Source organism: Bos grunniens, chromosome 25 (genome assembly GCF_055505025.1).
Source record: "Bos grunniens cultivar Pamir isolate PY7600 chromosome 25, Bosgru_T2T1.0, whole genome shotgun sequence".
Classification (NCBI taxonomy): domain Eukaryota; kingdom Metazoa; phylum Chordata; class Mammalia; order Artiodactyla; family Bovidae; genus Bos; species Bos grunniens.
In genome coordinates, this window is record NC_141189.1 from 15,684,348 (window position 1) to 15,711,963 (window position 27,616).

General features: G+C 54.7%; 2 protein-coding genes across 10 annotated transcripts; both read right to left on the reverse strand.

The window, feature by feature from the left end:
• Positions 1-101: 101 nt before the first annotated feature.
• Positions 102-4,204, reverse strand: HSD3B7 (hydroxy-delta-5-steroid dehydrogenase, 3 beta- and steroid delta-isomerase 7). 3 transcript variants are annotated; one of them, XM_086374897.1, is made up of 7 exons: positions 3,533-4,204; positions 3,011-3,130; positions 2,631-2,786; positions 2,234-2,342; positions 2,057-2,156; positions 1,536-1,698; positions 102-1,031 (listed from the first exon to the last, which is right to left on the reverse strand). In XM_086374897.1, the coding sequence occupies exons 1-7, from the start codon at positions 3,855-3,857 to the stop codon at positions 619-621; spliced, it is 1,386 nt and encodes a 461-aa protein (XP_086231023.1). In that variant the 5' UTR covers positions 3,858-4,204; the 3' UTR covers positions 102-618. The 3 variants fall into 3 exon arrangements, with proteins under 3 accessions (XP_086231023.1, XP_086231022.1, XP_086231021.1); XM_086374896.1 differs by having other exon boundaries at positions 2,057-2,102; positions 3,011-3,182; positions 3,533-3,627; XM_086374895.1 differs by having other exon boundaries at positions 3,011-3,182; positions 3,533-3,627.
• SETD1A (SET domain containing 1A, histone lysine methyltransferase) lies at positions 4,176-27,571 on the reverse strand. 7 transcript variants are annotated; one of them, XM_086374860.1, is made up of 19 exons: positions 27,432-27,571; positions 26,482-26,646; positions 26,184-26,279; positions 24,167-24,437; positions 22,474-22,595; positions 22,010-22,239; positions 20,877-21,723; positions 19,937-20,719; positions 19,246-19,422; positions 19,037-19,124; positions 18,104-18,261; positions 17,889-17,976; positions 16,259-16,600; positions 8,087-9,145; positions 7,489-7,661; positions 7,286-7,396; positions 6,987-7,106; positions 5,100-5,237; positions 4,176-5,004 (listed from the first exon to the last, which is right to left on the reverse strand). In XM_086374860.1, exons 2-19 carry the CDS (start codon positions 26,629-26,631, stop codon positions 4,831-4,833), a joined length of 5,127 nt encoding a protein of 1,708 aa, XP_086230986.1. In that variant the 5' UTR covers positions 26,632-26,646; positions 27,432-27,571; the 3' UTR covers positions 4,176-4,830. The 7 variants fall into 7 exon arrangements, with proteins under 7 accessions (XP_086230986.1, XP_086230992.1, XP_086230985.1 ...); XM_086374866.1 differs by having other exon boundaries at positions 16,259-16,546; positions 27,393-27,534; XM_086374859.1 differs by having other exon boundaries at positions 27,393-27,534.
• Positions 27,572-27,616: the final 45 nt, after the last annotated feature.

Here is a 27,616-nt window from a genome sequence, read left to right on the forward strand (position 1 = left end):
GGATGGGCACAGGCTCAGAGGAGTTTTAATCCAGGGCTTGGACAGGTACGCATTACTGGGGCAACCTCAGGCAGAGTAGGGGGCAAGAAGGGAAAAATACATAGACTTCCTCAGCCTTTATTGACAAGTATTAAAAGATAGATGTCTAAAGGTAATAAATGTTTAAAATCATGGGACTGTGACCCCCAAGCAGGGACCAAGGTGGTGGGAAGAGTTAAGAGAGCGTCTTTACTCTGAAACCAGGCCTGAGGATCACAAAGGACATCCAAGAGCCAGCAATGAAGGCCTGCAGGATTTCTGCCCACTTTCTGCTCGGAAAGCCAGAAATGGGATGGTGTCGTTGAGAACATCAGGGCGGTCAGATCCTCACTAAGCAGCCATGAGGCCTGAGTTGAGAGTGAAGACACAGACATGCCTGCCCCCAAACCCTGCCCTAGAACTTAGGGACATTAAGACACAGGCTCAAGGCTCCTGGGTTCCAAGGTGGAGGGCTCTGGGACCGCCAGTCTGGCATCAGCCCCCTCCTCTGGCTCAGCCTGCCCTCCCCACCAGGGTCTAAGGGCTCTGGGACCTGATGATGCCGCGCCATGCCAGGCTCTGGGCCCAGCTGCTCTGTCACTAGGCTGAGCCCTCCACGGTCTGCACCCAGCGGATGGTGCGGGTCCGGCTCTCCTCCCAGGAGAAGAGGGGCTCGTAGCCGAAATGGCGCCGAGCCTTGTCGGTGCTGACGGTGAAGGTGGTGTTAGCCACGGCCAGCGTGTAGGGGTTGAGCAGGGGCGCATAGAGCATCAGCGGTCGCAGCAGCCACTGCAGCAGGGTGTTGAGGGCGGCCAGGAGCACCAGCAGCCAGTAGGGCATTAGTGGGCGGGTGCCCACCAGCCGCAGTCCGCAGGGACCCAGGAACTCCATGTTGAAGTCCTCATAGCTCTTGTAGGGCGAGTTGTCATAGCAGAAGTACACTTGGCCGCCCATGAGGGCAGCTCGGTGTTCAAGCTCCCGGGCCACCAGCACGTGCATCCAGGCCACGTTACCTGTGGCGGTGGGGGTGCCGAGGAGAGAATGGGGGGGAATATGTCCTTGAGTGCCCTGGTAACCACACAGATGCTGCTGTCTCCTGGGCCAGCGCATGAGCAAGCCACCCTCTCGGGTCCGCATAGATACCACCCACGTCACTACAGCCCTACTGAAGGCTGCCTAGCCAGGTGCTCCCCTAGGCCAGCCTGTATGGATACAGTTCCTTATTCTCTTGGTCCTGGGGAGATGCTCCCCCTTCTTCTCTCCTGAGGAGATGCTACCCCCAAAACTGCAACACTTTCAGCCTATGACTTGGTATTTATGTCAGCCTTCCCCACTCACAAGGATGCTGTTTCCTCTATGGCCTGTGAAGACGATGCCCACATATCAGAGTCTGCTCTGGCCCATGTATAAACTGTCCTTTTTTAGCTAGAGTATATAACACCCCCCACTCCTGAGAACCACACGAGTCCTGCCCCTGTTTTTTTTTAGCCTCCCCCACCACCCAGCCCGGGCCTCACCCACGTAGACTCGGCCATGCTCCACAGAGGCTGGAATGGCCCGGAAGAGCCGGCCCCCCAGGCGCAGGCCCTGGTGGTAGAAGTCCCTCATGATCTGGTGGCCTTCGCCGTAGATGCCGGTGGGACGCAGGGCACATGTCACTAGGGGCAACCCCCCCAGGACCTGGGAGCAAAAAAGGCACGCCCTGCTCAGACCAAGGATCTTGTGCTTTGTTTTCCGCCCTGGTCCCTTCGGGTTGGAGAGGGAAGGAAACCAAGGCAGGATGCAAAGGAGCCCATGCTGAGAAAAACAAAAACAAAAACCAAACCAAACAAAAAAAACCCAGGGGTTTCCCTGGAGGTCTAGTGGTTAAGACTCCACCCTTCCACAGCAGGGGGTGAGGGTTCAATTCCCTGGTTGGGGAAATAAGATCCCACATGCCATGCAGTGTGGCCAGAAGGAAAAAAAAAAAGCCCACAGGCTCAGGTTCTGCCTCTGCCAGGCAGCCCCATCTCCCACATCTCATCTTTTCAAGTCTCACCTCCCTTCCATTGGCTTCCAGGACGAGCTGCTCAGCTAGGGCCTTGCTGCAAGGATAGGGATGTCGGTGTACGGCTTCATAGGGGGTGTTCTCATTGCCCCTAGTAGGGGGAGAGGGAACGTTCTTAGTGCTGAGGGGAGGTGGGGCCCTGGAAGGACTGGGGGGACCTCAGCTCACCTGTAGAAGGGCTGGCCTTTGATGTTGGGCCCCACAACTTCCATGCTGCTTGTGTAGATCAGGAAGCGTGTTCCAGTCTGCACACAAGCCTCGATCACATTCTGTGTGCCTGAGGGAGGTAGGGGGCTGTGTGTCCAAACTGAAGCTTCCTCCCCATCTGCCTCTACCCCTCCCCATCCCAACACTGGACGAGGATACATGCCCGCCTTCCCCAGGCCTGGGGAGAACCACAGAGTTCAGTGAGGACCGGCCTGCCACCACAGGGGCAGAAGGGACAGATTGTCACAGGGTGATCAGAGGTCAGGGTCAAAAAGGGAGCAGGGAACAAACAGCCAAGATCAGGCCACGGGCCAGGGAGTACTAAGGACACGGTCAGAACAGGTAGGGAGCAGCTTACCCTGAACGTTGACCTCGTGGATGGTCTCAGGACTGGTTTTCCCAAACACGTCCACCAGCCCAGCTGTGTGGATGACCACGTGGGCTCCGGCCACGGCCGCTGCCACCTCGTGGGCCTGGGTCACATCCCCCTGGATGGCCGTCACCTGCACGGGCCCTGGGAGCGGGTAGGGGCGGGCGGAGGCAATGTCAGAGCTGAGACCATCAGCCAGCTGCTGGGCTTGGCCCACACCCTCAGGAGCCACATTTTCCTAATGACTCATTCATCCTATCTGCTTCCCCCGGAGAGACATAACAGGCATCATCTTTTCCGCCACTCGGAAAGGAGTCCACACCCTCCCCACCCTCTGCTGTCCCTCCCCCATCTCTCCCCCCAGTCACCTGTCTTCAGCTCCTCCAGCCAAGGACCCAGGTGTAGGTCAAAGATGCGCAGCTCACGGAGCCGGGGTTCCCGCTGCAGCAGCATTCGGACTACATGTTCCCCCAGGAAGCCACAGCCACCTGTGACCAGGTATACCAGTTCCTGGGTTTCGGCAGAGTCGGCCATACCTGGCTGGGGAAAGACACCCTGCCTCACCTGGGTGGCCTGCCGCCGACTGCCCCAGCACGGGCTGCCCCTTTCCTCCTAGAAGGGGCCTCTGACTCAGTCAACCGGAGCAATGATCCAGGGGCCGGAGCGTTTTCTGGAGGCTGTGGCTGTGAGTGCAAGTGGCCAGGCTACCTGCCCTCTGACCCTACCAGCTGCAGTTCCCGAGATAAGGGGGCAGGCTTGGCATGGAGGAAGGGGTCAGGGTTTGAGGGAGAGGGAGAAGTTCAGGGGCCAAAAATGAAGGGTGGTTGGCAGGGAGCTGGGGCAGCGGGTAGAGGAAGGCGGGAAGGGCGGAGCTAGGGGAAGGGACCTACCTGCAGCCAGAGTCCTAGGGCGCCTAACTAGGCACCGAGGCGGTCTTCTGTGTCTCCTGGGCCAGCGCCACACGGTCCCCTTCCGCTTGCTCCTCCTCCCTCCTGGCCCATTCCAGGAACAGAGACCAGCCCAGCCTCCACCTCTCCGCCCTCCAGCCTTGCCACAGGGCACCCTCTGGTGGCCACTCTGTGCTGCATGGGCTTCTGGTTCCAGCAGAGAGCTTGTGGAATGGGGATGGGGAAACAGAACCTGCTGGGTGGGTGCTGAGTAGGGGTTTTGGCCGCTGCAGAACAGGGCGGGCAGGGTGACCTCACTCCAGTGCATGACATCAGTGTTTCCCTCTTGGTGGACCTCCCAGGAGACCCGGAGCCCAGCAGCAGCTGTGGTTCTGGGAAGGGAAGGGAGGCCTGACCTTGGCCTGGCTCTGGCTGGCCTTGGCGGGGATTTCTGGATGGTTGGTCCAGCCTATCAGGTGGCCCAAAGTGATGGGGGCTGAGTCTGCAGGTCTAGGCTCTGGCCCCAAAGCCCCTCTACCCACGTCAAACTGCAGGCCACCTGTTCCCCCACCATCTTCGTTTGTCCCACCCTCTGTCCTCAATCCCCATCCCACCCTACTCCTTCCCAAAGATACTGACCAAGCACTTTTGTACAATAAAGTTTAATCACAATTATAAAAATGTGGCGTCAGGTTTGCACTATTAACATATGTACAGTCCAGCCCAACAGGAAGGGCCTGCCCCCCACCATCCTGGCCTGGCAAAGCCAGAGCTTCCAGACACCAGGTGGGAGGGTGACCCACGGGTCTGGCAGGAACAGATGAGGCAGGGTTCCAGGCACGGAGTCCCCAGGACTGGGGGCGCAGGGCCCCCTCCAGGGGGAGAACATGGCCACTGCCCCCAGAGACCCCTAAACTGGGGAGGGGTGCACGCAGGGCACAGAGGGGGAGTCCCCATTAACACAAAGCATGGGGGCTGGGAGGCCCCCCAAGAACAGGATCTGTACAGGCCGGCACCCCAGGTTTCCACAGGAAACAGCTGCTGGCAGCTACAAAACATTTACAGCTTCTTCTCCGCAAAGAAAAAAAAATTGGGGGGGATGGGAGGGAGGGCAGGGGCAAGAGGGGTCCCGCAGAAGGTGCCTCAAGGGACTCAGGCCCCCTCGCTGGGCTCAGGGCCCCCAAGCCCACATTCCAAGAGGGGCAGGTGGGCCCCACTGAGCCCACTAAGGCTGGGAGCGCTGGGAGCTCAGGGCGGCGAGGGGGAATAAATAGGGGTGAGGGCACCAGTCCTGCCCCACCTCAGTTGAGGGAGCCGCGGCAGCTCTCCGTGCCGCACAGACACGGGATCTTGTTGTCCTCCAGCGGGAACTTGTAGTCGTAGGTGATCTCCTCATCCACGCCGATCGGCTGCTTCGAGTAGATCACGATCTTCTTCTGGGACTCGATGGTGATCACCTTGGCATAGCAGTTGGGCTGCGGGCCGAGGGCAGCGTCAGTGGCGGCCGGCCCCGCCCCAGCTCCTGCCCTGCACCCTCCCGCCACCCCCTGCCCGGCCCCCGCCAGCGCACCGTGCAGCAGTGGTTGATGAACCTCGCCAGGTTGCCGCACTTGGTGGCGTCGATGATGGTGTCGTGGTCTACCCGGAACAGGTAGCTGCTGCCAATGCCCTCCTGCACGTAGCGCTTCTCCCGCATGTCGGCCACCATCTAACGGGACAGGGGGTGATGGTCAGGGGGCTGCCCCTCAGCTTCCTGCCAGGCCAGGCTGGACTCCACTGGCCCCTGCGATCAGGGGTCTAGATGGTCCCCCAGCTGCCAGCCCGGGAGCCACGCCAGCCTGTCCTGAATCCACAGATCTCCCTCCAGTACCTGCTACCCCAAAGCGCTGACTTCTGAGTTTGCTTCCAGGACTTCCTCTGACGAACACCTCCCAATACCCTTGGCTGCTGTCATGACAGAGGCACCCAGAGGAAGGACCCCAGGGAAGTCTGCACTAGCCACGGGGCAGGAGAAGCAGCCACTGGCTCCTCCTGGGGGGGGTCTGCCTGGCCCATGGAGGATTCCCCAGACTCTCGGGGGCTGGGACGGTTCCTGAGATGACAGTGGTTATTTCATGGACTGAACCCTACTCATCTCTTCTCCCAGGACCCTCTTTCCACATCAGGACCTACAGCTGCTGCTGTCCACGTCAAGGCCCACATTCTCATGTGAGGAGTAACTCGTTTCCCAGTAATCAGCCAGAAAAACCCTCTGCACTCTCCCCTTGGGCAAACTCACTCTCTTCCAGGCCTCCGAGAGCCAGTTAAGTGGGGTGACTCCTCCCAAACTCCTATCTCCAGCCAAAATCCACCTCAGTGGAACTGCTGGGCGTCACCCATGAGACATCCCCTGGGCACTGTCCTGACCGGAGGCCTCTGACCACACACCCGCTCCTCCTCTTTGCTGGCAGCCTTTCCTACTCCCAGCTGCTAAAGGCAGTGCCCAGAGAAACCGTCTTGCCTCAGCCCTTGCCCTCCATCTTCAGAACCAACTGGTTGCCTGGTTCTGCCAGCTACCTGAAACCCACTGCCTGTCCAGGCCACCCCTACCTTTGGTCCGGATCTCTGCAACAGCCCCACCCAGTTCTCGCTTCACACGGCAGTCAGATGGAGCTTACTAACCTCCAAATCCTCTCCTGCTTACTGCTTCACGGCAACTTCTCTCACCATCAGTCCAATCTTATTAACACGACTCCCAAGCTCTGTGGCATCTGGCCTCCACTGGCCCCTTGGCCTCACTCTGCTGCCACTGGCCCGAGTTTTCCCAGTGACTTCCTTGTGCTCCTAAGACCATCCTGCCTCCAGGCCTTTACCTATGCCTCCTACGTTGAGGAGCACCCTGTCCTCTAACTCGGGCCTGGGATGCCTCAGCATCATTCAGCTTCTGGTTTAAAGGTCACTCCTACTGCCCTTGCCCCCCTGAACATCTCCTTTCATATCAACTGAGCATCATTCTTCACTGGAGTTACCCGTTCAGTACCTGTCTTGCCCACTAAACCATGAGGTCTTTAAGGGAGACATAATATTCATCAGTATTTGTTACTGGATCACTAACATCCAGTTTACCAGCTGCTGTTTAATTGCTCAGTCATGTCTGACTCTTTGTGACCCCAGCCTGCCAGGCTCCTCTGTCCATGAGATTTCCCAGCCAAGAATACTGGAGTGGGTTGCCATTTCCTTCTCCAGGGGATCTTCCCAGTTCAGGGATGGAACCTACGTCTCCTGCACTGCAGGCCAATTCTTTACTGCTGAGCCACCAGGGAAGCTAGTTTACTAGTACCCATGACTAGTTGTTGAAGGAAGGAAGGGGAACAAAACAGGCAGGTGTCACTGGCTAAGTCTGGGAGCCAGGTGAGAGCATGGGCTTTCACCCAAAGGCTGGGTGGTTCTGGTGTCAGGTCAGGGGCTGCAGCCTCACCTGGCGAATGTTCTGACCCACATATTCGATGACCATCTCGTCAGCGGCGATGGGTTCCATGGCAAACAGTCCCCACTCGTGGATCCGGCTCCGGCCGAATCGGAGCTTCTTCTTCCGGAACTAGAGGGCAGAAGGCAGATTGTGCCATTGGGAATCCCCTTCAACCCAGCCGCTGGCCGCTCCTCAGACCTCCGGGGCAGAAGTGTTCTGGCCACTCGTGCCCGACCACCCCTAGGGGTCTCCGTGATGCCACCTTCCCACAGTGCCCCTGCCCTCCTCAGCTCCCACTCCTCCCTCACCTTGAGCTGGTTTAACTTCAGCAGATCGCTGTCCATGATGGCAGAGGTGCCAATGGCGCTCAGCAGCCGCCGCTGCTCTGACCGGCGCTCCGAAAGCACGCGGTTAGTCCCCTGTGAGGAGCAGGCCGGGGAGGAGGTAAGTGACATAAGAACTCATGGAAAGAAGATGCTGCCACTGGGCAGGTGCCCAGGCAGAGACTCACCTGAGTATCCACTCCTTCCAGCTGCCGGGCCGAGACAGGGCACACGTCCAGGTACCGGTCCTTCTCCTTCTTGCTGATGGGGTAGTAGCCTTCACTGCGGGCTGAGCCTGTCTGGTGCTCCCGGGGCCCGTCTTGGGGCCGCCGCTTGCGTTTCGGAGTGCTCAGGTTGGTGAGTGCAGGGTGTCAAGGAAGAGAACCGGGTGCTCCCCAGCCAGATCCCTGGGGCTCTGCTCCCCTCTCTACCCCCCGCCCAGTCCCAGCCCATGGAAAGGGTGACTGACTGGCTTTAGTTGGAGGCCTGAGTTTACTCACTGTTAAGATAGGACAGACAGAAATGTCTTAAACTCCACCTTTTCTGCCACCAAAACTTGAGAAGGCAGAAAACACGCATGAAACAGAGAGAAATGGTGACTTGGCAGCCAGAGGAGAAATACCCAAGCTGAACGTGGCAGAGAACGGGACAGGGAAGGAAATAAACACAGACCCAGGAATGATCGCAGGAGGGCAGTGCCTAGCCAGCGACCCCAGGGAGGCCCCCCGACCTCCACCCCCAGGCCTGTCTCCCTGTCCCGAGGCCAGCCTCTGGGGCTTAGGATATTGGTGTGCTGGACCCAGTGGGTGTCGTTCAGCCAGTCGGCCCCACTAGTCTGCTGCAGAAGCCGCTCGTACGTCAGCCGCAGGTAGCTCATGTCCTCCAAGTCCAGGCCCGAGTTCCAAATGTCATAGAGGATGGTCATCTGCTCAAACTCGCTGCGGGGATCGAAGGTGGGGGGCGGCGGCGGGGGCGGGGGTGGGGGCGGCCGCCGGCGCCGCGTGTGCGAACGGAGGCTGCGCCGCCGGGTGGCGCCCTCGCCGTCGCTGCTGCTGCTGCTGCTGCTCTCCGATGACTCCGACTCCTCTTCCTCTTCCTCTTCCTCCTCTCCGTCCTCCTGCTGCTGTGGCGGCTGCCTTGGCTCCTCCACCTCGGCCACAACCACCTCCGGGGCCTCAAGGACCTCGTCTGCCGGGGAGCTGAAGAGGGCCGCGGGGGCCGGAACGGGTTCCAAGGGACGAGGAGCAGGCGTGGAGGGTGGCGGCGGGGGCGGCAGCGGCGGCCTGACGGCCAGGGCGTAGTTGTGCTCCAGGAGGATGTGGCTGAGCAGGGGACCCGGGCGCTCGGCCTCGTCCGGTGTCTCCGCGGCCTCCGAGTCGTCGGCGGCGGGCAGAGCGGGCAGGCCACGCCGTGCTGGGGTCAGGGCCAGGTCAGCCAGCACGGCCAGGTCCACTTCTGTGGCCGGTTCAGCCTCCTCTTCCTCGGCGGAGCGGCCCCGGCCTCCGGCCCGGTTCCGGCCTCCTCGGGACACCTCCTCGGGCCAACTCTTGACCAGAGAGGCGTGGTCGAGGGGCAGGTTGCGAATGGTCCGCTCCACAGCCCGGGGGGCTTTGCGAGAGGCAGGGCCGGAGGACTTGGCCTGTGGCAGGGCGGCGGGGGGAGGCTCTGGGGCTGGTGCCTCCTCCACCGCAGAGAAGGAGACGGTTTTCCGGCGTTTCTTGGGTGGGGGTAGGAGAGGGATGGGAGAGGAGGGGCGATCGTCGGGGCGGGGGGTGGGGGCCGGGGGTCCAGCTGGTGGCTCTGGGGGAGGCTGGGGCGCACTGGAAGGCGGTTCCTCAGTGGAACCTGGGGAGGGAAGCACAAAGAAGGGCGAGGGTCAGCTTCTCGGCCAATGTGATCAGATGCATTTGATGACGGAAATTCGCTGGAGGCAGGCAACCAGCCAGCCTCCTCTGGGAGTCCACACCCCAGCCGCCCTTGCTCCTCACCTTCCACCAGACACACTGGCCTCTCCCACCTGCCATGTCCTCATTAGGAAGGCATTTGGCATCTGCTCATTCATACCTTCTGCAAACACTTCCTAAGCACTAACTATGGGAAAGCCTTTGATTGTGTGGATCACAACAAACTGTGGAAAATTCTTAAAGAGATGGGAATACCAGGCCACCTGACTTGCCTCCTGAGAAATCTGTATGGAGGTCAGGAAGCAACAGTTAGAACTGGACATGAAACAACAGATTGGTTCCAAATCGGCAAAGGAGTACGTCAAGGCTATATATTGTCACCCTGCTTATTTATCTTATATGCAGAGTACATCATGAGAAATGCTGGGCTGGATGAAGCACAAGCTGGAATCAAGACAGCTGGGAGAAGTATCAATAACCTCAGATATGCAGATGACACCACCTTCATAGCAGAAAGTGAAGAACTAAAGAGCCTCTTGATGAAAGTAAAAGAGGAGAGTGGAAAAGTTGGCTTAAAACTCAACATTCAGAAAACTAAGATCATGGTATCTTATCCCATCACTTCATGGCAAATAGGTGGGGAAGCAATGGAAACAGCTACAGACTTTATTTTTTGGGGCTCCAAAATCACTGCAGATGGTGACTGCAATGGTGACTGCATTAAAAGATGCTTGCTCCTTGGAAGAAAAGTTAAGACCAACCTAGATAGCATATTGAAAAGCAGAGACATTACTTTGCCAACAAAGGTCCGTCTCGTCAAAGCTATGGTTTTTCCGGTGGTCATGTATGGATGTGAGAGTTGGACTATCTTAAAGAAAGCTGAGCGCTGAAGAATTGATGCTTTTGAACTGTGGTATTGGAGAAGACTCTTAAAGTCCCTTGGACTGCAAGGAGATCCAACCAGCCCATCCTAAAGAAAATCAGTCCTGAATATTCATTGGAAGGACTGATGCTGAAGCTGAAACGCCAATACTTTGGCCACCTAATGTGAAGACTGACTCATTGGAAAAGACCCTGATGCTGGGAAAGATTGAAGGCAGGAGGAGAAGGGGGACAACAGAGGATGAGATGGTTGGATGGCATTACCAACTCAATGGATATGAGTTTGAGTAAACTCCAGGAGTTGGTGATGGACAGGGACAGGATGGGAATACCTGGTGTGCTGCAGTCCATGGGGTCGCAAAGTCAGACACGACTGAGCTACTGAACTGAACTGAACTATGGGAAGGCTTCCCTGGTAGCTCAGATGGTAAAGTATCTGCCTGCAATGTGGGAGACCCAGGTTCAACCCCTGGGTCAGGAGGATCCCCTGGAGAAGGAAATGACAACCCACTCCAGTATTCTTATCTGGAAAATCCCATGGACGGAGGAGTCTGGTAAGATGTGACTAGCGACTTCACTTTTAACTATGTCGGGTATGAGGCAAACACCTTTGAAGCCCTCCTAGAACTTCTGGTCCAAGGAGACAATCACATGAAACACGGGGCAGCGCCAACTCTGAAGGGCAGGGTGGCGCCTCAACTCAACACTTGGACTCTGGTCTTTTTTTTTTTTTGACCAAGACTGGTAGTGACAGAACCTCATCCAACAATCAGACAGACATCAGACAACTTTTTTGCCAGCTGCATTTTGTAACCAGGATGCAACTGCCCAGATCTGCCCAGAATTATAGTATCCATTATTTTGACTACAAACAATATTCTTTGTTCTGTGAGGTTAAAATACATACAGTGTAAGAAACTGAATCTTGTATCAAAAGGCTTTATAAAATTGTACTGGAGTCTTACCCAATGAGAAAGGAAGAAGCTGAGGTGGTACTTTATTTGGGCTTTTCCTTCACGTCAATGAAATTACACTTTTTTGGCTTTGGAAACCTTTTCTAAATCTACATATACAAACGTGTATGCCATTCAAAGAGGCACGGTCTTTCAGGCCCCTGGCCCTTTGCTCACATCCTTGGCTACAGCCTAGAATGAAAGGGCGAGGCCATGGACTGGCCTCACAGGGATGGGTCAGGTCTGCAGGACAGCCCCTGGGAGAGGGCTGTGCCTGAACAGCAGCAGCTCAGGGGGTGAGCAAAAGGTGAGCAAAGGCCCTGTCCCTTTTTCAGAACACCTCATTCCTTTCGCCCATCCAGAAAGCCTGGACACAGCTTTTGAATCCAGCTCAAGGCCACTACCGTTGTGAAGACTTACCCAGTTTCCTCAGGTACTGCTAATGTCTTCTCAGAACCAGAAGGCTGGTGGCTCTCAATTGCCAGCTTCAAATTTGCTGCACCAGATTAATAGCTGGAATTTTGTGCCAAGCACTAACCCAAGCCTTTCACTATAGTAAATACTCTCTTCATCCTCACAACAAGCCAATGATGTGAGTACTATTATTAACCCCATCTTACAAAGTCAAGGCAGAGGGAGGTTGATAATCTGCCCAATCACACAGGTAGCAAGTGGCAGCACAAGGCCTGTGCCCCAGGGCAGCCTGGGATCTGAGTTTGGGATCTTATCTCCTGCTCCATGCCGCTCTGTACCTTCTGGCCTGCGACTCCATGGTTCCACATCTGGCTCTACCATCCACAGAGCTCAAGGGCAGCCAGCACCAGGTCTGGCCTGAGCAGGCAGTGATCAACATGCCTCCACTGCCTCAACCAACATCCCCCCAGCCTCCTGTCTCTCGAGGCTCCAGACACCCCCGGGCTGTCAGCCAGGAGCAACCCACGCTCTGAAGCTAGTGAGGCCCTGGGTGCTGCTCTCCAGTCCCCTAGTTCCTACAAGTCCTCTCCTGTCTAATCCTTTCCTGTGCTCCAGGGCAGCCCTCTCCTCTGCCCCAACCTCCCACCCTAGCCTACTGTGTCCCCTGGCAGCCTGGTTTTGGAGAAAACCCAATCCCTCCCCCAACATAGCTTCTTCCAGAGACTTCCCTTCTGCTCCCCGTCCTGAAAGAAAGCTGGCCATGCCTTTCATAATTCTGGGAGACAACTTTCGGGGTACCTGCCCACTTGATACAACTCCCAGAAGCCACTGTTTATACTGTATGACCTACCCCACTTCCTGCCCCCAGGCCGTCACTAACTGATGGCTGTGTGACCCAAGCCATCCCAACTAGAAACTTCCCCGGGGATAAGGATTCAAGATAGGAGGCGGTCTGTCTGTGGGGCAGACATATTCTGCTGGAATGGAGAAGCAGAGGACGACCATGTGCAGCAGAGCAGATGTACCAGATGGGAAGACAAGAAAGTCGAGATTTAAAGGTGTCCAGGCCCCTGTCTTTGGGATCCACCAGACCAGTCCTCTCCAGGCTCTGGCCATCAGACCACACAGGTCTCTATCCAGTCGTGTCCTTGGTAGCTCAGATTCTCCTACCATTCTCTAAAGGCCTTCATCTTCCTCTCCTCTCTCTCCTCTGCCATCTACCTACTAGAGGGCTCTGACAGCCCACCTATTCGCCAGATTCTCATAGGCACTCATCCTCAGTTACCCTCCACCAGTTACACACCTGATCTCATCCCTCCACCTCAGACTGTGACTCTGACCTCTATCCTCTGACCACAGTTCTCCAAGTCCTTTCACTTCACCCCATCATGCCTGTTCAATTTCCCATCCTCTATCATCCTCCAGCCCATCACCTTCCCCCTAAACTAACTTCACTCTTGGTCATTTCAGATCACAGGGGCCCTTGCTTTGTCCTCTCCTTTCACGCTACTTTCTGAAGCCTTCCACTACCTCTACCTAACCTGGAATCCACCCAACCCATCTCTCTTCCTTCACCCCAACGTTCCAGGCTCCACCTGTGCCCCCTCACTCTCAGAAATGTCCTGCCTGAGAATTCCCTGGTGGTCCAGTGGCTAAGACTCTGTGCTGCCCAGGCAAGGGGTCTGGATTCGATCCCTGGTCAGGGAACTAGATCCCACATCCTGAAACTGAGTTCACATGCCACAACTAAAGATCCCCAGTGCTGCATTTAAGACCCAGCAGAGCCAAATAAATAAATTACACATATACACACACAGTAAAAAGAAATGTCCTGCCTTCCTACTGAAGAGAGGAAAAGGTGGCCTTCAGGCAAAGACCCCACAACTTCCTGTCTCCCCATTTACAGAGAGATCTGCATCTGACCTACAGAGTCCATCCTCCGCCTCCCCAGGTGTGCCACTCCAGCAAGTATTCCTCTCTCTCTTGGTCCCTCCACTTGCTCTCTTTTCCCTTCAATGTATGAACACACTCAAGTCTCACCTACTTTGAAAAACTAACCCTCCATCAACCCTGCACTTTTCTGCCATCTCTCCAATCCCGGCTGGGAAACCTTGATCATCTCACTAAGCCTCACATTCCTCATCTGTAAAATGGGAGGAGCAGGGATGCTATGAGGAGTAAATGAGAAAGTGATATTTGCAATGCACTAGGCCTAGAGTCTGGCACATGGGACCTACTCAAGAAACGTTCACTAACATTAGGTACCATCCCCCTCAACTCTCTTCTTCCACGAGCATAGCTTACCCTTACCAAAAGAATGGTTATCTGTCACTTGCCCTTATTCCTTAACACCCTCTAACTTGAGCCACACTACTGAAATTGATAAGGCAAGGTAAGCTTATCAATTTCATAAGTTGGTGACCTCCTAACTGACAAATCCAACACTCACTTTTCCTTTTAAGGCCTTCCAAAAATACAGGCCACAATCTCCTTTTGATACCCTGAGCTTCAGGTTTCCTTCCCACCTCTCTGGTCATTCCTTTTCAGTCTCCTCTGGCTCCACTCTGCCCACTATCTCTTATAAAACAGTTAGGCTCTGGCCCCTTTCTCTCATTCCATACATCCTTCCAAGGTATACACATGTATTCACACCTCTACTTACAAATACCTATTGCATTTCCCACCTACTGTTTTCTAGAGCTTCAGATCTATTCTTTTTTAACATTTTATTTTATACTGGAGTATAGTTGACTAACAAGGTTGTGACAGTTTCAGGTGTAGAGCTTCAGATCTATTGATCCAACTGCCCATTCAATGTTCCTACCCGGAGGTCCCAGAGGCACATGAAACTTGACCCCAATTAAATGCATCAGACTTCTCCCTAGTTCTGGCTTTCCTTGAGTTTCCTTTCCTGGTAAGTACTTTAACCGAGAGGTTCTGGCTCCTAACTTTCTCTCAAACCCTCCTCCCACTTCCGCTCCCCGCACCCTGTCCTCACTGTAACCACCCCGCTCTGGTTCAGGCCCTTCGCTCACCCACATCCCTTCAAACCTTCTCAGCTGTCCCACTTCCTTCTTCACCTCTTAGAAATCCTCCCACTTCTGGCAAAATGATCCTCCTGACATGCAGATCTGATCACATCCGGCTTTTTCTTCCTACCCTCCCAAAGAGAACTGCGATTAATACCCCCTGACCTGCGACCCCATTGGCTCTTCTGTCACCCAAGGACTTCAAGAGGCTGAAAGGTGTCTTAGGGTTAATCAGTGCCTCCATTCCTCCTCTCATGGGATCTGGACCAGAACAGGGTGCATCAATGCTGACAGGTCTTCCTGTGCTCACTGCCTGTCTCAGACCACAAATTCCCAACAAGGTTCAAATGAGATTTCTGGAAGGCCACACACATCTCTAAAGCAGAACTTGAAAACTGAGTTAATTCCATCATGCTGCTACTGCTGCTGCTAAGTCGCTTCCGTCGTGTCCGACTCTGTGCGACCCCATAGACAGCAGCCTACCAGGCTCCCCTGTCCTTGGGATTCTCCAGGCAAGAACACTGGAGTGGGTTGCCATTTCCTTCTCCAATGCATGAAAGTGAAAAGTGAAAGTGAAGTCGCTCAGTCGTGTCCGACTCTAGCAACCCCATGGACTGCAGCCCACCAGGCTCCTCCGTCCATGGGATCTTCCAGGCAAAAGTACTGGAGTGGGGTGCCATCATGAGAGCAATCCAAATTAACCACCACCGCTTGCCTTACTGCAATAGCCTCTTAATCTCCCTGCATACACTCTGGCCCCTCTCCAAGTTTTCTCTGCACTGCATCTTTTCAAAACATGGATATAATCACGTCAGTCTTCTGATGGCATTCGAATGCCCTCAACATCAAGCCCACATTCTTAGCAAGGCTTATTCATTTTCCATGATTCAGTCTTTGCTCATCTCTTCAGTTTAGGCCACCCTAGCTCCCCCTTACTCTCACTCCCCAGGTTAGCTTTCCTTTTTATCTTCGAGCACACCATTTCCTCTGCCTCAGGGCCTTTGCACACACTCTCCTGCCTGCCTTGGCTTGATTCTAGCCCAGTGGTGCTTCAGCAGGGAAGACTTCCTCACAGATGTGCTCAGGTTCTCAAAGTACCCAGACTTTTCTTTCATGGCCCTTACAGTTTGTAGTCACAGAGTTTCTTAAGTATTTTTTTAAGGAGAGACTAAACTGTCTCTTCCTACAGATGGTAAGTTTCATGAGGGTGAAAACAGGGCCTATTGTGCACACTATCCTATCCCTCGCCCCCATTCAATAAATAAGTAGCTACTGCCTGAAACAACAGTTCACTCAGCAAGACACATTACATGTGTGATATAAAATGACAACTGAATGTACAAATTTACAAAGAAAAGCAAAGACAGAATTAACTTCTCAGTTCACGTTGTTAATAGTTATCATCTATCCAATCTGTCCATTTAAACCCAGGTATATACTACACATTAAGGAAGAGGCTTAAGAAAAAATGAGGAGGAGAAATTTACTAAATTGGGAATTCTCTCCTTAACTTATTTGAGAAGAGACCATTCTGTTTTTAGTAGCCAAACACCTGGTCCGTCTCAGAAAACTGTTTCTGGCAGTGTGATCTAAGTGTGTCAGGCCATAAATGTCTCAAGGGACGAGTGACAGGAGAAGGTGACTCCTGGCCAACTTTGCATGTTTTCCAACGAAGTCACACATGTGCATACAATTAATAAATGTCAACCCCACCGTTCCCATGAACACAGACACACACATACACAAAGACTTCGACAGCAGCTCCCCACCACCTACCTGCAGGTCTCACAGGAGACTTCTCCTGTTCGGGGAGAGGTGTGACTGGGGAGTCTTCAACCCTTTCTGGCTCGGGCTCCTCTGCAGGTGCTGACAGGGGCGTGGGGACATCTCTAGGGGGCGACAATGCTGCGAGTATGATTGCTGGTTGCTCCTCTTCCTCTTCTTCTTCTGAGGAGGACTCAGATGAGGAGGAGGAGGACGAGGATGAAGACGAAGAGGATGAAGAAGACGAGGAGCTGGAGGAACTGCTGCTCTCAGAGTCCGACGTGCTATCGTTCTCACCATCTGAGTCAGCATACAGAGAACATTTGGAGGACGAATCGCTTTCCCCGTCCTCGCCTGGAAATCCAGAACGGGGAGTCAGGCGAGGTGAGAAGACCCCTCACTTAGTCAAGCTGTGGGTTCATTCACTGAGTCACTACTAGGGATATGTGAGGCTCCGTGCTAGGTGCTGGGGACTCCTACCCACAAGGAGATGGAGAGGCACACGATTGGCCTACAGTGTGATAAATTCCAGTATGAAGGGTTGGGGGGTGGGGTGGCACAGTGCAGGCAATGGGAAGGCCCGGATTCTGCCTGGTGGATCAAATCAGGGAAGGCATCCTTGTGAAGAAAATGCTGACGTCAAGAAGAACAAGGAGGAGTTCGCCCAGCAGACCTGGGGGCTGAGTGGGGACGTCATAGGTAAGAGAAGATGGTGCCCTTGGAAGAGACACTGAGGCGGTAAGACTGACGGGAACTGGTGACCACATGGATGTGAAGGGGTCTGCGCCCCTCACTCTTAGCGGATGACTTTGCCCTCTGCTCTCCTGAGATGGAAGCTCTCAGACCATCGTTCTTACAATTCTGGCCTCAAATGGCACCACTCGGAGACATCTCTTTACCATCAGCTATAAAAGAGCCCATCTTTCCCCCATTCCCTGAGCCTGTTCCTCCCGACCCCATAAATCTAGTTCATTTTCTTCAAAGCATGTCTCTCCACTGGAAGTGCTGCTATTCGTCCACTTGTTTGTCAAGTGCCCGCCTCCCCTCTGGCTGATCGCCAGCTTCAGAAGAGCAGGAACCACCTCTGCCTTGGTCACTGCTATGTCCTAATACCTAGAACGGTGCCTGGCTCACAACAGGGCCTCAGCATCTATTTCTGAAGAAAGGAATGAAGAGAGACTGAACCATGTACCCAGGCCTCAATAAATGCGAAAGGACAGACACGTGTTCAACTGAGGCACAGAGCTGGCTTCAGTGACAGCAGCTGCAGGCAGGGGAAGAAGCTGACAGAGCTTGGTGGCCCGGCTCTATGGGAAGAGCAGTGCCTAAAGCGGGAAAGGCACGGTGTGGCAGCAGCAGGGGCAGCAGGAAAGGCAGCCCCCTTATCTTGGGAAGAGAAACAGGCCACGCTGGGTTGTCTTCATGGGAGGGCCTGTTTCAGAGGAAAGCAGGAGGCAGTATTCTGGGTGTTGTTTGCAGTGGGCCAAGGGTTCCAAAGAATGAGGCTAAAAGGCGGTTGTTGTGGGGGAAGGCAAAGATGGCTAGCTGATCCAGCGGGCAGGTTACACGGGCAAGGAAAGGGCTGGACGGGTGGGTGAATCTCTCCCTTCCCAGGATTCAACTGCACACCCTGGGTGCTTACCGTCTGATGCTTCTGTCTCCTTCTTTGCAGCATCCATGGCTTCCTCACGCTCTTCATCTTCTTCATCTTCCTCTTCATCCTCCTCATCCTTAGGGAAAGGGACAATTGGGAATTAACAGAAGAACAACTGGTCCTCTAGGAAGCGTGGCCACCGGGGCTCCAGCGCAGAGAGAAGCTGGCTATGGCGGCAGGAACTCAGAACGCAGGCTCCTCACCTTCTCTGAGGAGGACTCCTGGGATGCTTCCTCCCCTTCGCTGTCCAGAGCAAAAGACTTGCGGTGCTTGCCCTGGGTCTTGCTTCGCTCTTCATCTCGTTTCGGGGGCTTGGTCCCCGGACGGCCTGGCTCTCCAACCTCCTTCTCTCGCTCAGCATCTAGGTCCAGAAGAGGGGTAGGTGGCGCAATTTACCACCAGCAGTAACAGCCCCATCTGGTGAAAGGAGCTCTTCACACACAACCACTGGCCTTTCTCACAGTCCCATAACACAGACCTTGTTTCACAGACAAGAAGCGGAGGCTCAGTAGAGAAACATACAAACTGCAGAGTTCCTTCACACTTTACACAGTTTTAAACACACTGGACCCATTTTATCTTTCATCCTTTTCTGGGCTGGGTGAAAGAGGGAGGTGATTTCTTTTAATATCTGGCCCAAGAAAGTCGTACTAAAGTCAACAGGTCTCCAGGGAAGCAGACCAGATTCAGTAAGGAAGTTTCCAAGCCACAGAAGCCATCAAGCTATACAGCTCAGACTTAGACTGATAAGAAGGGTGCAAGCAGGCTTAAGCATTAGATGGTAACTTTGGGTGGATAACCTGTCTAACTTCACATTTCAAAGAGCTGCTTTATTATAACTTTGTTTCAAATCTTCACTTGGATTCTTGCCCTCAAGACACCTTCACCCCTTCACCCCTGCCTCTTGGTTTCCTATCAGAATCTACAGCCTGCCAGGCTCCTCTGTCCATGGAATTCTTCAGGCAAGAATGCTGGACTGAGTAGCCATTCCCTTCTTCAGGGAATCTTCCCGATCCAGGGATCAAACCCAGGTCTCCCACATTGTAGGCAGATTCTTTACCGTCTGAGCCACCAGGGAAGGCCATTAGAATCTAAGCAGACTGTTTTCCCCTTTTTCCTTCACCTGACCTACTCACCATCTTCATCTTCCTCAGCTGGAGTAGAAGGCCGGGGCCTCTTTTCCTCACTGGCCTCTGAAATTTCCGAAGGCTCTTTTCGCTTTACCTACAAGATGAAAAGAGAAAACCCAAACACTCATGGTTCCCAACCACCCTTATTCTAAGGAAGGGAACCCCGCTTTCAACTCTCTCCCCACCCAACCAGGCAAGATCACAATTCCGGGTACCTTGAAAGAAGGCAGCCGCAGGGCCCCTCGCAGTCCTGATCCAAAGGCGAAGGCTTCGATGCCGGTGGTACCGCCACTCTTGGCCCAGTCTACGAGGGACAGCAGGCCTGGCTCTTTGAGCTTTGTCTTCTCTTTATCCTCCTCCTTGGCTTGCTGTTTAGCTGCATTCTGGAATGGCTGCAGGCAGTAGGGGGACTGAGCCCCAGAACCCAGGCGCTCCCTCCTGCCTCCTGCCTGAGAACTACTCCCAGGCCCCAGGAATACAGAAAGGCATCCACTCACTTCTCCATTTGACACACATCTACGCCACACCTCCCTCCACCAGCCCCTGTACAGGCATCTTCTCAATAGTCCGCTCACTCCGTCTACCAGTCTCACAAAGCTGCTGCTATCACTCCCACTCTACAAATGGAGACACTGCAGAGTGAAGCCCAGAGACTACGGGCTTCGTCTGCCGCGAGGCAGCGGTGGAACCAGGACAAAGCTCTTCCCACTCTTCAGACGCCTCCCTTTTCTACTGTTCTGGGTACCCTCCAACCCCCCTGTGCTCAGCTGTATGGACCACTGAGCACCTAGTCTCTCCACTCACCCTGACCACCTCTCTTTTCTGAGCTGTGTAGCCTGAAGAAGCCAGAGGTCTATTTCCACCAACGGAGCCCTGGTCTCTCCAGTCCCAGGCACTGGGCCTCACCTTGGCCTTCTCTTCCTTGCTCTCCCACCACTGGTCAAAGGCTCCAAAGGCCACGTTCTCCACCATCTTGCGGTTGAGGTCTCGCTGCATGATGCTCTTCATCTCCTGGACCAGGGTGGCCAGTACACGGCCCACGGTGCCTGCCGAGGGTAGGGCCTTGCCCTCGGCCAGCTCTGCTTCCTCCCGGGGGGGCAGCCGGGCCTCTTCTCCTGAGACTGAGGAGGGCAGGGGCTCGGCTGCCATGGGCAAAGGCAGGTGGTAGGCCTCCCGGGAGTATGCCCCTCGGCCTTCTTGCCCTTGAGCGTACAGAGCGTATGGTAGGCCGTAGGCCGCCTCTTGGTGGGGTGGGAATGGGAGGAAGGCCTCCCCAAAGGCCCCACCGGGGGGACCCGCTGAGGCCGCGGTCAATCCTTTGCCCTGCCGCAGCTGGTGGAGCCGAGTTAACATCTGGGTCTGCATCTGGAAGGACATGGGCATTCCTCCCCACTGAGCCCCAAGTCGATCCATGAGCTCTAAGGAGTTCACAAAGTCATAGATGTGGGGGGGTGGCGGAGGAGGAGGGGGGTACTCGGGAGGCGGCGGCCCGTCGGGTCGTGGGGGGAGGAGGTAAGCAGGCTGGTGGGGAGGATAACCAAGGGGAAGGGAAGCCAGGTAAGGAGGGGGTGGGGGAGGTGGCGGCGGAGGGGGTGGAGGTTGCTGGGGGGGTGTCGGGGCCGGAGGGGGTGAGCCGCCCCTGTCGTCGTCGGAGATTTCCATGTCCTCTCCGGAAGAGCATGGAGAAGCCTGTGGGGCGCAAAGGACGGTCACAGGAGCCTACCGCCAGTTCTGTGGACTTTTCCCCAAATCTCTGTTCTCTTGCCCAGTTCCCTTCCTTCTCCCCCCGGGCCCAAGTCTGCTCTCCCAGATCCCAGGCACTTTCATGGGCAGACCCCAAACTCACCTGGTTCTGTCCATTGGCCTTGGGCGACTCCCGGGTAGCTCCTGGTTCTCCACTCCCTGTAGGTGCCACATCCTCAAAACTCGCCGGGGCTGGAGGGGGTGTGCAGGGCCCGTGACCAGACCCAGAAGGGGCCTCGCTCCCTGTGTCCCGAGCCCCTGGGCCTGTGCTGCTGTTCTCTTCCTCTTCCTCGGTGTCAGAGGCCAGGAAGGAAAACTTGGAACGCTGCTCCTTCAACAACATCTCAATGCGGGAATCCAGGCTGCTGTGCTGAGCGAAGGGCACGCTCTCGTTGGTGGTCTCTGGGGCTGGGGAGCCAGAACGGGCCGGTGAGGCTGGGCGCGGGGAAGTTCGAGCTTCTTCTCTCTCGGGGCTGGGCCCCCCGCCGCCCCCTCCTCCACCAGGTTCTGGAGGCTCTGGGGGTGGAGCTTCGGAGGCAGGAGGCCGGTAGTCCTGGTCAGCAGGCCGGTTGGGCTCGGGGGGCAAGTAGGAGGTGTAGGATGGCGTGAAGCGCTCAGCGGTATTTTCGGCAAAAGAGGCCCCGGGGGGCTCGTCCCGAGTTGCCCGGCGGGGTGGGTAGGAAGCATGGCGTTGGTAGCGATTCCAGCTTTCGTAATACGCTGGGTAGTTTGAGTCGGAACCACGAAAGTGAGAGGAGGAGGAGGAAGAGGACGACGAAGAGGACGAAGACAACGAGGACGACGAGGAGGCGGAGGCGGTGGCTGCAGTGGTGGCGCAGATGGCGGCAGAGGTGGTTGTGGGGGCCGAAGAGGCGGAGAAATGGCGGCGGGAGAAGGAATCTTGGTAGCTGTTCTCTGACCGCCGGGGCTTGAAGGAGGTTGAAGTGGTGCTGGAGGAAATGTGCAGCGGTTAGCGGAGTGCAGCTCTGTATGACCAAACCCCACTGCCCCAGCCATCAGCACCCAAAGCCCTTCTACACTGCCCCCAAAGGGAGATCTAATGGCTGTTGGGTTCCTAGCCACAGAGTAAATTCCCCGAGGACAGGGGTGTGTTGGCTGAATCCGCAAGGAACCAATAAGACCAATTATCCCCAACTCCCTCTTTTGAGACTTTGGGTTTCCTCTTCCCAGGCAGCTCCCCGCCTCTGGGGGTCTCAGAGGGGCTTTCCGCTGCACCTGCTGGAGTAGGCAGAGTCCTGAGAGTAGGGGGTGCTGCCCCGAGACGTGTAGGGGGTTCCTTGGGAGGACTGAGGGGTGAACTGGCCAAAGGAAGACGGGGTGTCCTGTCGGCTGCTGGAGAAGCTTGTGTCTTGGGAGCAGGGGGTGCCATTGCCGGGAGTGCCCACCACAGCCGAGCCTGCCGGGAAGGCAGCTGTGTCTGACGAGGAGCGGCGGCGGGAGTCGGTCTGGGGGGGAGAGAGTGCGGTAGGGGGAAACCAGAAGAGGTCAAGCACCATTTGACAACATGACCTTCACCAAACCAAGAACCCCGATCCCCTGCTTTTGGAAACCAGTGAGGCGTCCTTTCTCTGGCTCTTCCTATACTTTAACAGTGAAGTCCGGAACTGCCCAAAGGCTGCCCCTGGCATCTAAGTACTGCGCCTGTGGGGCAAGGGCGTCGCCAACTACGAGCTTCTCACCGTCTCCGTGGCTGCACCAGAGCCTTGGAACTTCTCACTCAGGGCCTTGCCCCCAGTGGGCACCGTCTGAGGGGTATAGGAGCCGTTGACTATCAGTTCATAGTATTTCATTCGTTGTTGACCTGGAGGGAAGAGAATGGAAACCGAGAGACTCAGATGGAAGAAACAACTCCTTTCAGATTTTGTATTCCCACTTTTTCCTCAGGCCTCAATTTGCTAAGATTTCTTGGAGTCTAGGAGCTTTAAGTTCTGCTACCTAGTCTCTACTTGGTAACTACTACAAACAACATACCAAATGGCCCTTAATAGTTTACAAAAATACTTCTAATGTCTGTTACTATGTTCGACAATCACCAGAAGAGAAAAGCATCCGTAACTCTATCGTAAAGGCTTAAAGAAAACTGACCTGCAGAGTGGTGAAACCTGAATTCAAACCCAGTCATCTCAAGCTGGCCCCCACCATCCTCCTCATCCTATTAACTACAGCAGTATGATGGCAGCCTGAAGGTTAAACTCAGCCCACCACTGTGATTTATTTGCCCTACACAATCACTTAAAGTATTGGGAAGGGTGACGGAGAAACCCACTAGTTTGGGACTTCTCCAGTGGTCCAGTGGCTAAGACCATGCACTCCCAAGGGAGGGGGCCCGGGTTTGATCCCTGGCCAGGGAGTTAGATCCCACATGCTGCAACTAGGAGTCTGCATGCCACAACTAAAGAGCCTGCATGCCGCAACTAAGATCCGGGCACAGCCAAATAAACAAATATCTCAAACAAAAACAAAACCCACGAGATTTCACACAAAAAACTGGATTTTTGGCTTAAAAATCTGCTAGTCTTCATCCCCATGTACAAATTGGCTGCTGCTGCTGCTAAGTCGCTTCAGTCGTGTCTATCTCTGTGCTACCCTATAGACGGCAGCCCACCAGGCTCCTCCATCCCTGGGATTCTCCAGGCAAGAACACTGGAGTGGGGTGCCATTGCCTTCTCTGACAAATTGGCTAGTGTCAGCTAATAGCTCGCACCTTCAGATGCCACTAGACAGCTGCCAGTCCCCACCCCTCCCTACTGCTACTTAGCACAGAAGTCCAGACTGCTTCACTCACCTCAGCTGCTGCTGCTTAGTCCCTCAGGCGTGTCTGACTCTTTGGGACCCTATGAACTGTAGTCCACCAGGCTCCTTTGCCCAAGGAATTCCCCAGGCAGAATGCTGGAGTGGGTTGCTATTCCCTTCTCCAGGGGACCTTCCCAATCCAGGGATCAAAACTGGATCTCCCACACTGCAAGCAGATTCTTTACCATCTAAGCTACCAAGGAAGCCCATCACTCACCTATATATGTCCCTAATTCTTCATCTAAAATTTCAAAACCAAAAAAACTCAAAACCTAGTGTTTTTTAGAACTTGGTGCCAAACCCTGATCTGAGGCTATTTACCATCGTTTTTATTCATCCTACCCAGTATGACTCTTCAGATTGTTTCTCACAAAATACAGTCATACATTAAACCAGAGGGTGCTGCCCCAACCCTGACAGAGTCAACACACAGAAGCCGGTATCTGTACCATAATCTCTCTATAAAATTCTGACGTGAGAAACACGTGGCCCAAGAGTTTCAGAGGAGAAATCATGGACCTGACTACTTGCCAGGTCCGTCGGAGCCCAACCCTGGGCAGCAAGCGAGAGAGCCCTCACCTTTGATGTCGAGTTGGGCATGGATGATGTTGCCCATGACGGAGGTAAGGTGGAGGTTTTTGACTGTTTCCTTGGCTCCCCGAGTGCTGGTGAAGAGCACGCGGGCCAGGCCCAGGTGCTTGCGAGTACGGGGGTGGAGAAGGATCTCCACCTCTTCCACCTCACCATACTTTCGGCACATATCCTTCAGGAAGGTCTCCCGCACATTGTCATTCAGCCTTGCGAATGTCACTTCTTTCAATGGGATCTGTCCAATATAGAACTCATCCAGCTGTGGAGAGGACAGGAGTTAAGTCTGGAGTCTCACTACTGATCACCACGCCTTGCCCCATTGGGAAACTTTAGCGAGATCCATGAGGCTGAGAGAGAGAGAATGGAGAAATCAAGAGGCAAGGGGATGGGGAACGGGGTCCCAACAAAGGATACATCTGTCCTGACCTCTCTCTTCCCTGAATTCTCTGCACAGAATGATGGCAAGAACCAGAAAAAGAAATGTACAAAGTGAGAACATTCATAGAAAGAACCAGTTATATGAAAATAATTCACTAGCTCAGCTTTCACTAAGTGATTCCCAAGGACGGGGCACTAGGAATACAAAGATGGAGAAAAGAGAGAGTTCTATGCAGAAATGCAGACAGGACAGACAGACACACACAATCACAACGTGACACAACAAGTGTCAACAAAGGTGTAGACGGGGTGTTTGGGAGCCCAGAGAACGAAACCTTTGCTCAGAGAGGAGGCAGGAAAAATTCATAAAGGTGCTGTCATTCATACTGGACTTTTCGGATAAACAGGAGTTCACCATAATGACAGGACCTGTAGGGCACACGACTGTAAAATAACTTGGCATCGCCTAGAAACTGCAAAGCGCACAGTACGAGAGAGCACAGGTATGCACTATTGAGGCAGGAGATGAGGCTGGCCAGACTAGTAATCATACATGCCGATGCACAAAAATGTGAACTTGCCAATAAAAGTAAAATAAGATGACAGCAAAACCAAAGAGACGCATGACAGCAATAAACGGAGAAGAGAACAGAGGCAGGGAAACCAGGGAAAGTGAACATAAGACTCGGTATTAAAGGAATGGCAACAGAAATAGAAAAATTAATGTTTAAAAAAAGAGAGAGATGTGTTTAGAAAAAGAGTCAGCACGACCTGGTGACAGATTAAGGACAGAAGAATCACAGGATGACACCAGGTTTCTAGCTTGTGCAGCTGAGTACACGGTGTTGCCATTCATCAGCAAAAGGAAAATGGAAAGAAAAGCAGGACAAAGGGGGTGAAGATAATTGTTTTACATCTCCTGAGCTTGAGATTTCTTTGGGACCTCCAGATGGAGCTGTCCCTCCACCAGGCAAATAAGTCTGGAGTTTCAAGAGATCTGGAAGTCATTAACACTTCAGTAATAGTGAAAGTTGTGGATGGGAAAGACATTGTCCAGGAAAAGTATACAATGTGAAAAAAGAGGGATGTGGGAACCCCACAAGTGACTTATTAAAAAGGAAGAATAAAGAGCTAACAAAGGAGATTAAGAACCACCAGTTTTCTAGACTCAGTCCTCCAAGGACTGATGAGTATCCCGCCTGGACAAAGACATGGGAATCCTCTGAGGAAAAAACACAGAGTGAGAGACAGGAACAGAGGACTCCAGGGATGGAGTCCCTGGCACTGTCACTCCCCTTAACTGAGAAATTGGGGTAATACAAAGGGTACTATTTTGCTATGCACGGTCTAGAGGTACACAGTGATAGGTGTAGCAGCTTGACCTGTCTTCATCCTTCAAAAAGTTTAACACCCTTTTTGGGACACCTAGCCTATACCTTTCTAGAAAATAAACACACCTCCTGTCCACAACAACTCAGTCTCATAGCCTCAGAAATTATTAGGTCTGTTATTAGACTCTTTCACTAGGAAAACCCCCTTTCCCTATGCTACATTAAGACTAGACTACCAGGATGGAGCCCCCACACCCTCCAAGGGCCACCACACCAGGAGATTAGCAGAAACGTACCTTAAACTTTGGGACTGGGAGGGAAAAGTCTCTGTTTTTGGACCTGACGTGGCAACGGGGGTCTTGGAGGTCCTCCACTGGTATATACTTTGAGTCCTAGGAAAATAATCAGGAACAGAGAGACAGCTCAAGGTGAAACCACAGTGTTGATCTCTAGAGCCCCTCTGGAGACCCATGAGCAAGAAAGCTGGGTTCTGGTTGCCCACTTTAAAGAATGCAGGTTTTAGGTTATGAGCAGAGATAACAGAGGAGATCGGGTTTGAGTTCCCTAGATCTGGGGAAGGCCTGGGACACTCACGTTGACACTAAAGTGGATTCCATCATATCTGTACACCTTTTGAGAAGGCCTGCGTAGGGCAGGGTCCAAGGCAGGATCCACGATGAGCTTGTAGTTCCGCCACTGGAAGCTCGGGGCCTTCTGCCCATCTCCCCCACCTTCCTGATCCATCTTTGCTCATTTACACTGCGAGGAAAGAGGGATAAGCAAAGGGGTTCACGACTTAGGCCCAACTCCCTTGCTGCCCCTCACTGACTAGCCCCGACTCCAGGTAACTCATCACCTCAGTTTCCATACCTCACTCACCATGACCCGAGGCTCCCCCAGATTTTCTCCCAAGTACCTTCTTTCACCATAACACCCCATCCTCTCTCCACCTCCCAACTCTCCCCTCTGGCCCCCAGGCCCATCTCGCGCCCCCTTACCTTCCCGTTCTCCCTAGCGCGCGCCCCACTTGGCCTCGGCGCAAGACCCCTCCCCCGCCCCCTGGCAGGCCCCGCCCCCTCCCGCCTCCTCACCGGCCAGCGGCCCAGGCCAAGCCCGGCTCCCGCTCCCACACACCGCTCCCGTCCCCGCGCCCCAATCCTCTGGCCAAGAAGTGGCACCTCTTCGGGGCGTTGGAAACACCGCGAGACCGAGCCCGAGACCCGGCTTCGGCCCTGAATCCGAGCGGGGGGTGGGGGAAACGCGCGCCGCTGCCCTCTCCTCCCGCCCCGGCGCATTCTGCCCCCCCATCTCCGCGCACGCGCGGCGCGGCCCCACTCACCCGCTCGCGGCGAGCGGCTCCCCCTCCCCCCACCCCGCGCGGCACCTCAGCGGCGCGAGGCGGCGGCGGCGGCGGCGACAGCGCGAGACCCGGCCCCGCAGCGGTGGCGGCGGCGGCGCCCCCCCACCACCACCTCCCCGGCGCGCGCACCAAACACCACCGCCACCTGCGCGAGGCCCAGCGGGCACAGCTTCTACATTCGCACTTTCGCCACGGGCGACTCCGGGAGACCCACGGGGCCGAGGATAGCGGCTTCGCCTCGGCCGGCGGCCTATGAAGCTCAAGAGTTGCGGCCCAGTGAGCCTGGAGTTTGGCCGCATCCCCCGGAGAATGGACTTCACCGCGACTATCCAGCTGCTCTGGCCTGGGACCCTTGACGAATCGGCGGCG

Coding starts and splice junctions, on each gene's coding strand:
- HSD3B7 (XM_086374897.1), bottom strand. CDS start 3,857: ATGCACTGGAGTGAGGTCACCCTGCCCGCCCTGTTCTGCAGCGGCCAA. Junction 2,343..2,630: donor CCACGAGGTCAACGTTCAGG/GTAAGCTGCTCC, acceptor TACCTCCCTCAG/GCACACAGAATGTGATCGAG. Junction 1,032..1,535: donor GCATGGCCGAGTCTACGTGG/GTGAGGCCCGGG, acceptor CCACCGCCACAG/GTAACGTGGCCTGGATGCAC.
- SETD1A (XM_086374860.1), bottom strand. CDS start 26,631: ATGGATCAGGAAGGTGGGGGAGATGGGCAGAAGGCCCCGAGCTTCCAG. Junction 19,423..19,936: donor GCAAGGAAGAGAAGGCCAAG/GTGAGGCCCAGT, acceptor TACTGCCTGCAG/CCATTCCAGAATGCAGCTAA. Junction 18,262..19,036: donor AGCTGAGGAAGATGAAGATG/GTGAGTAGGTCA, acceptor TTCTGGACCTAG/ATGCTGAGCGAGAGAAGGAG.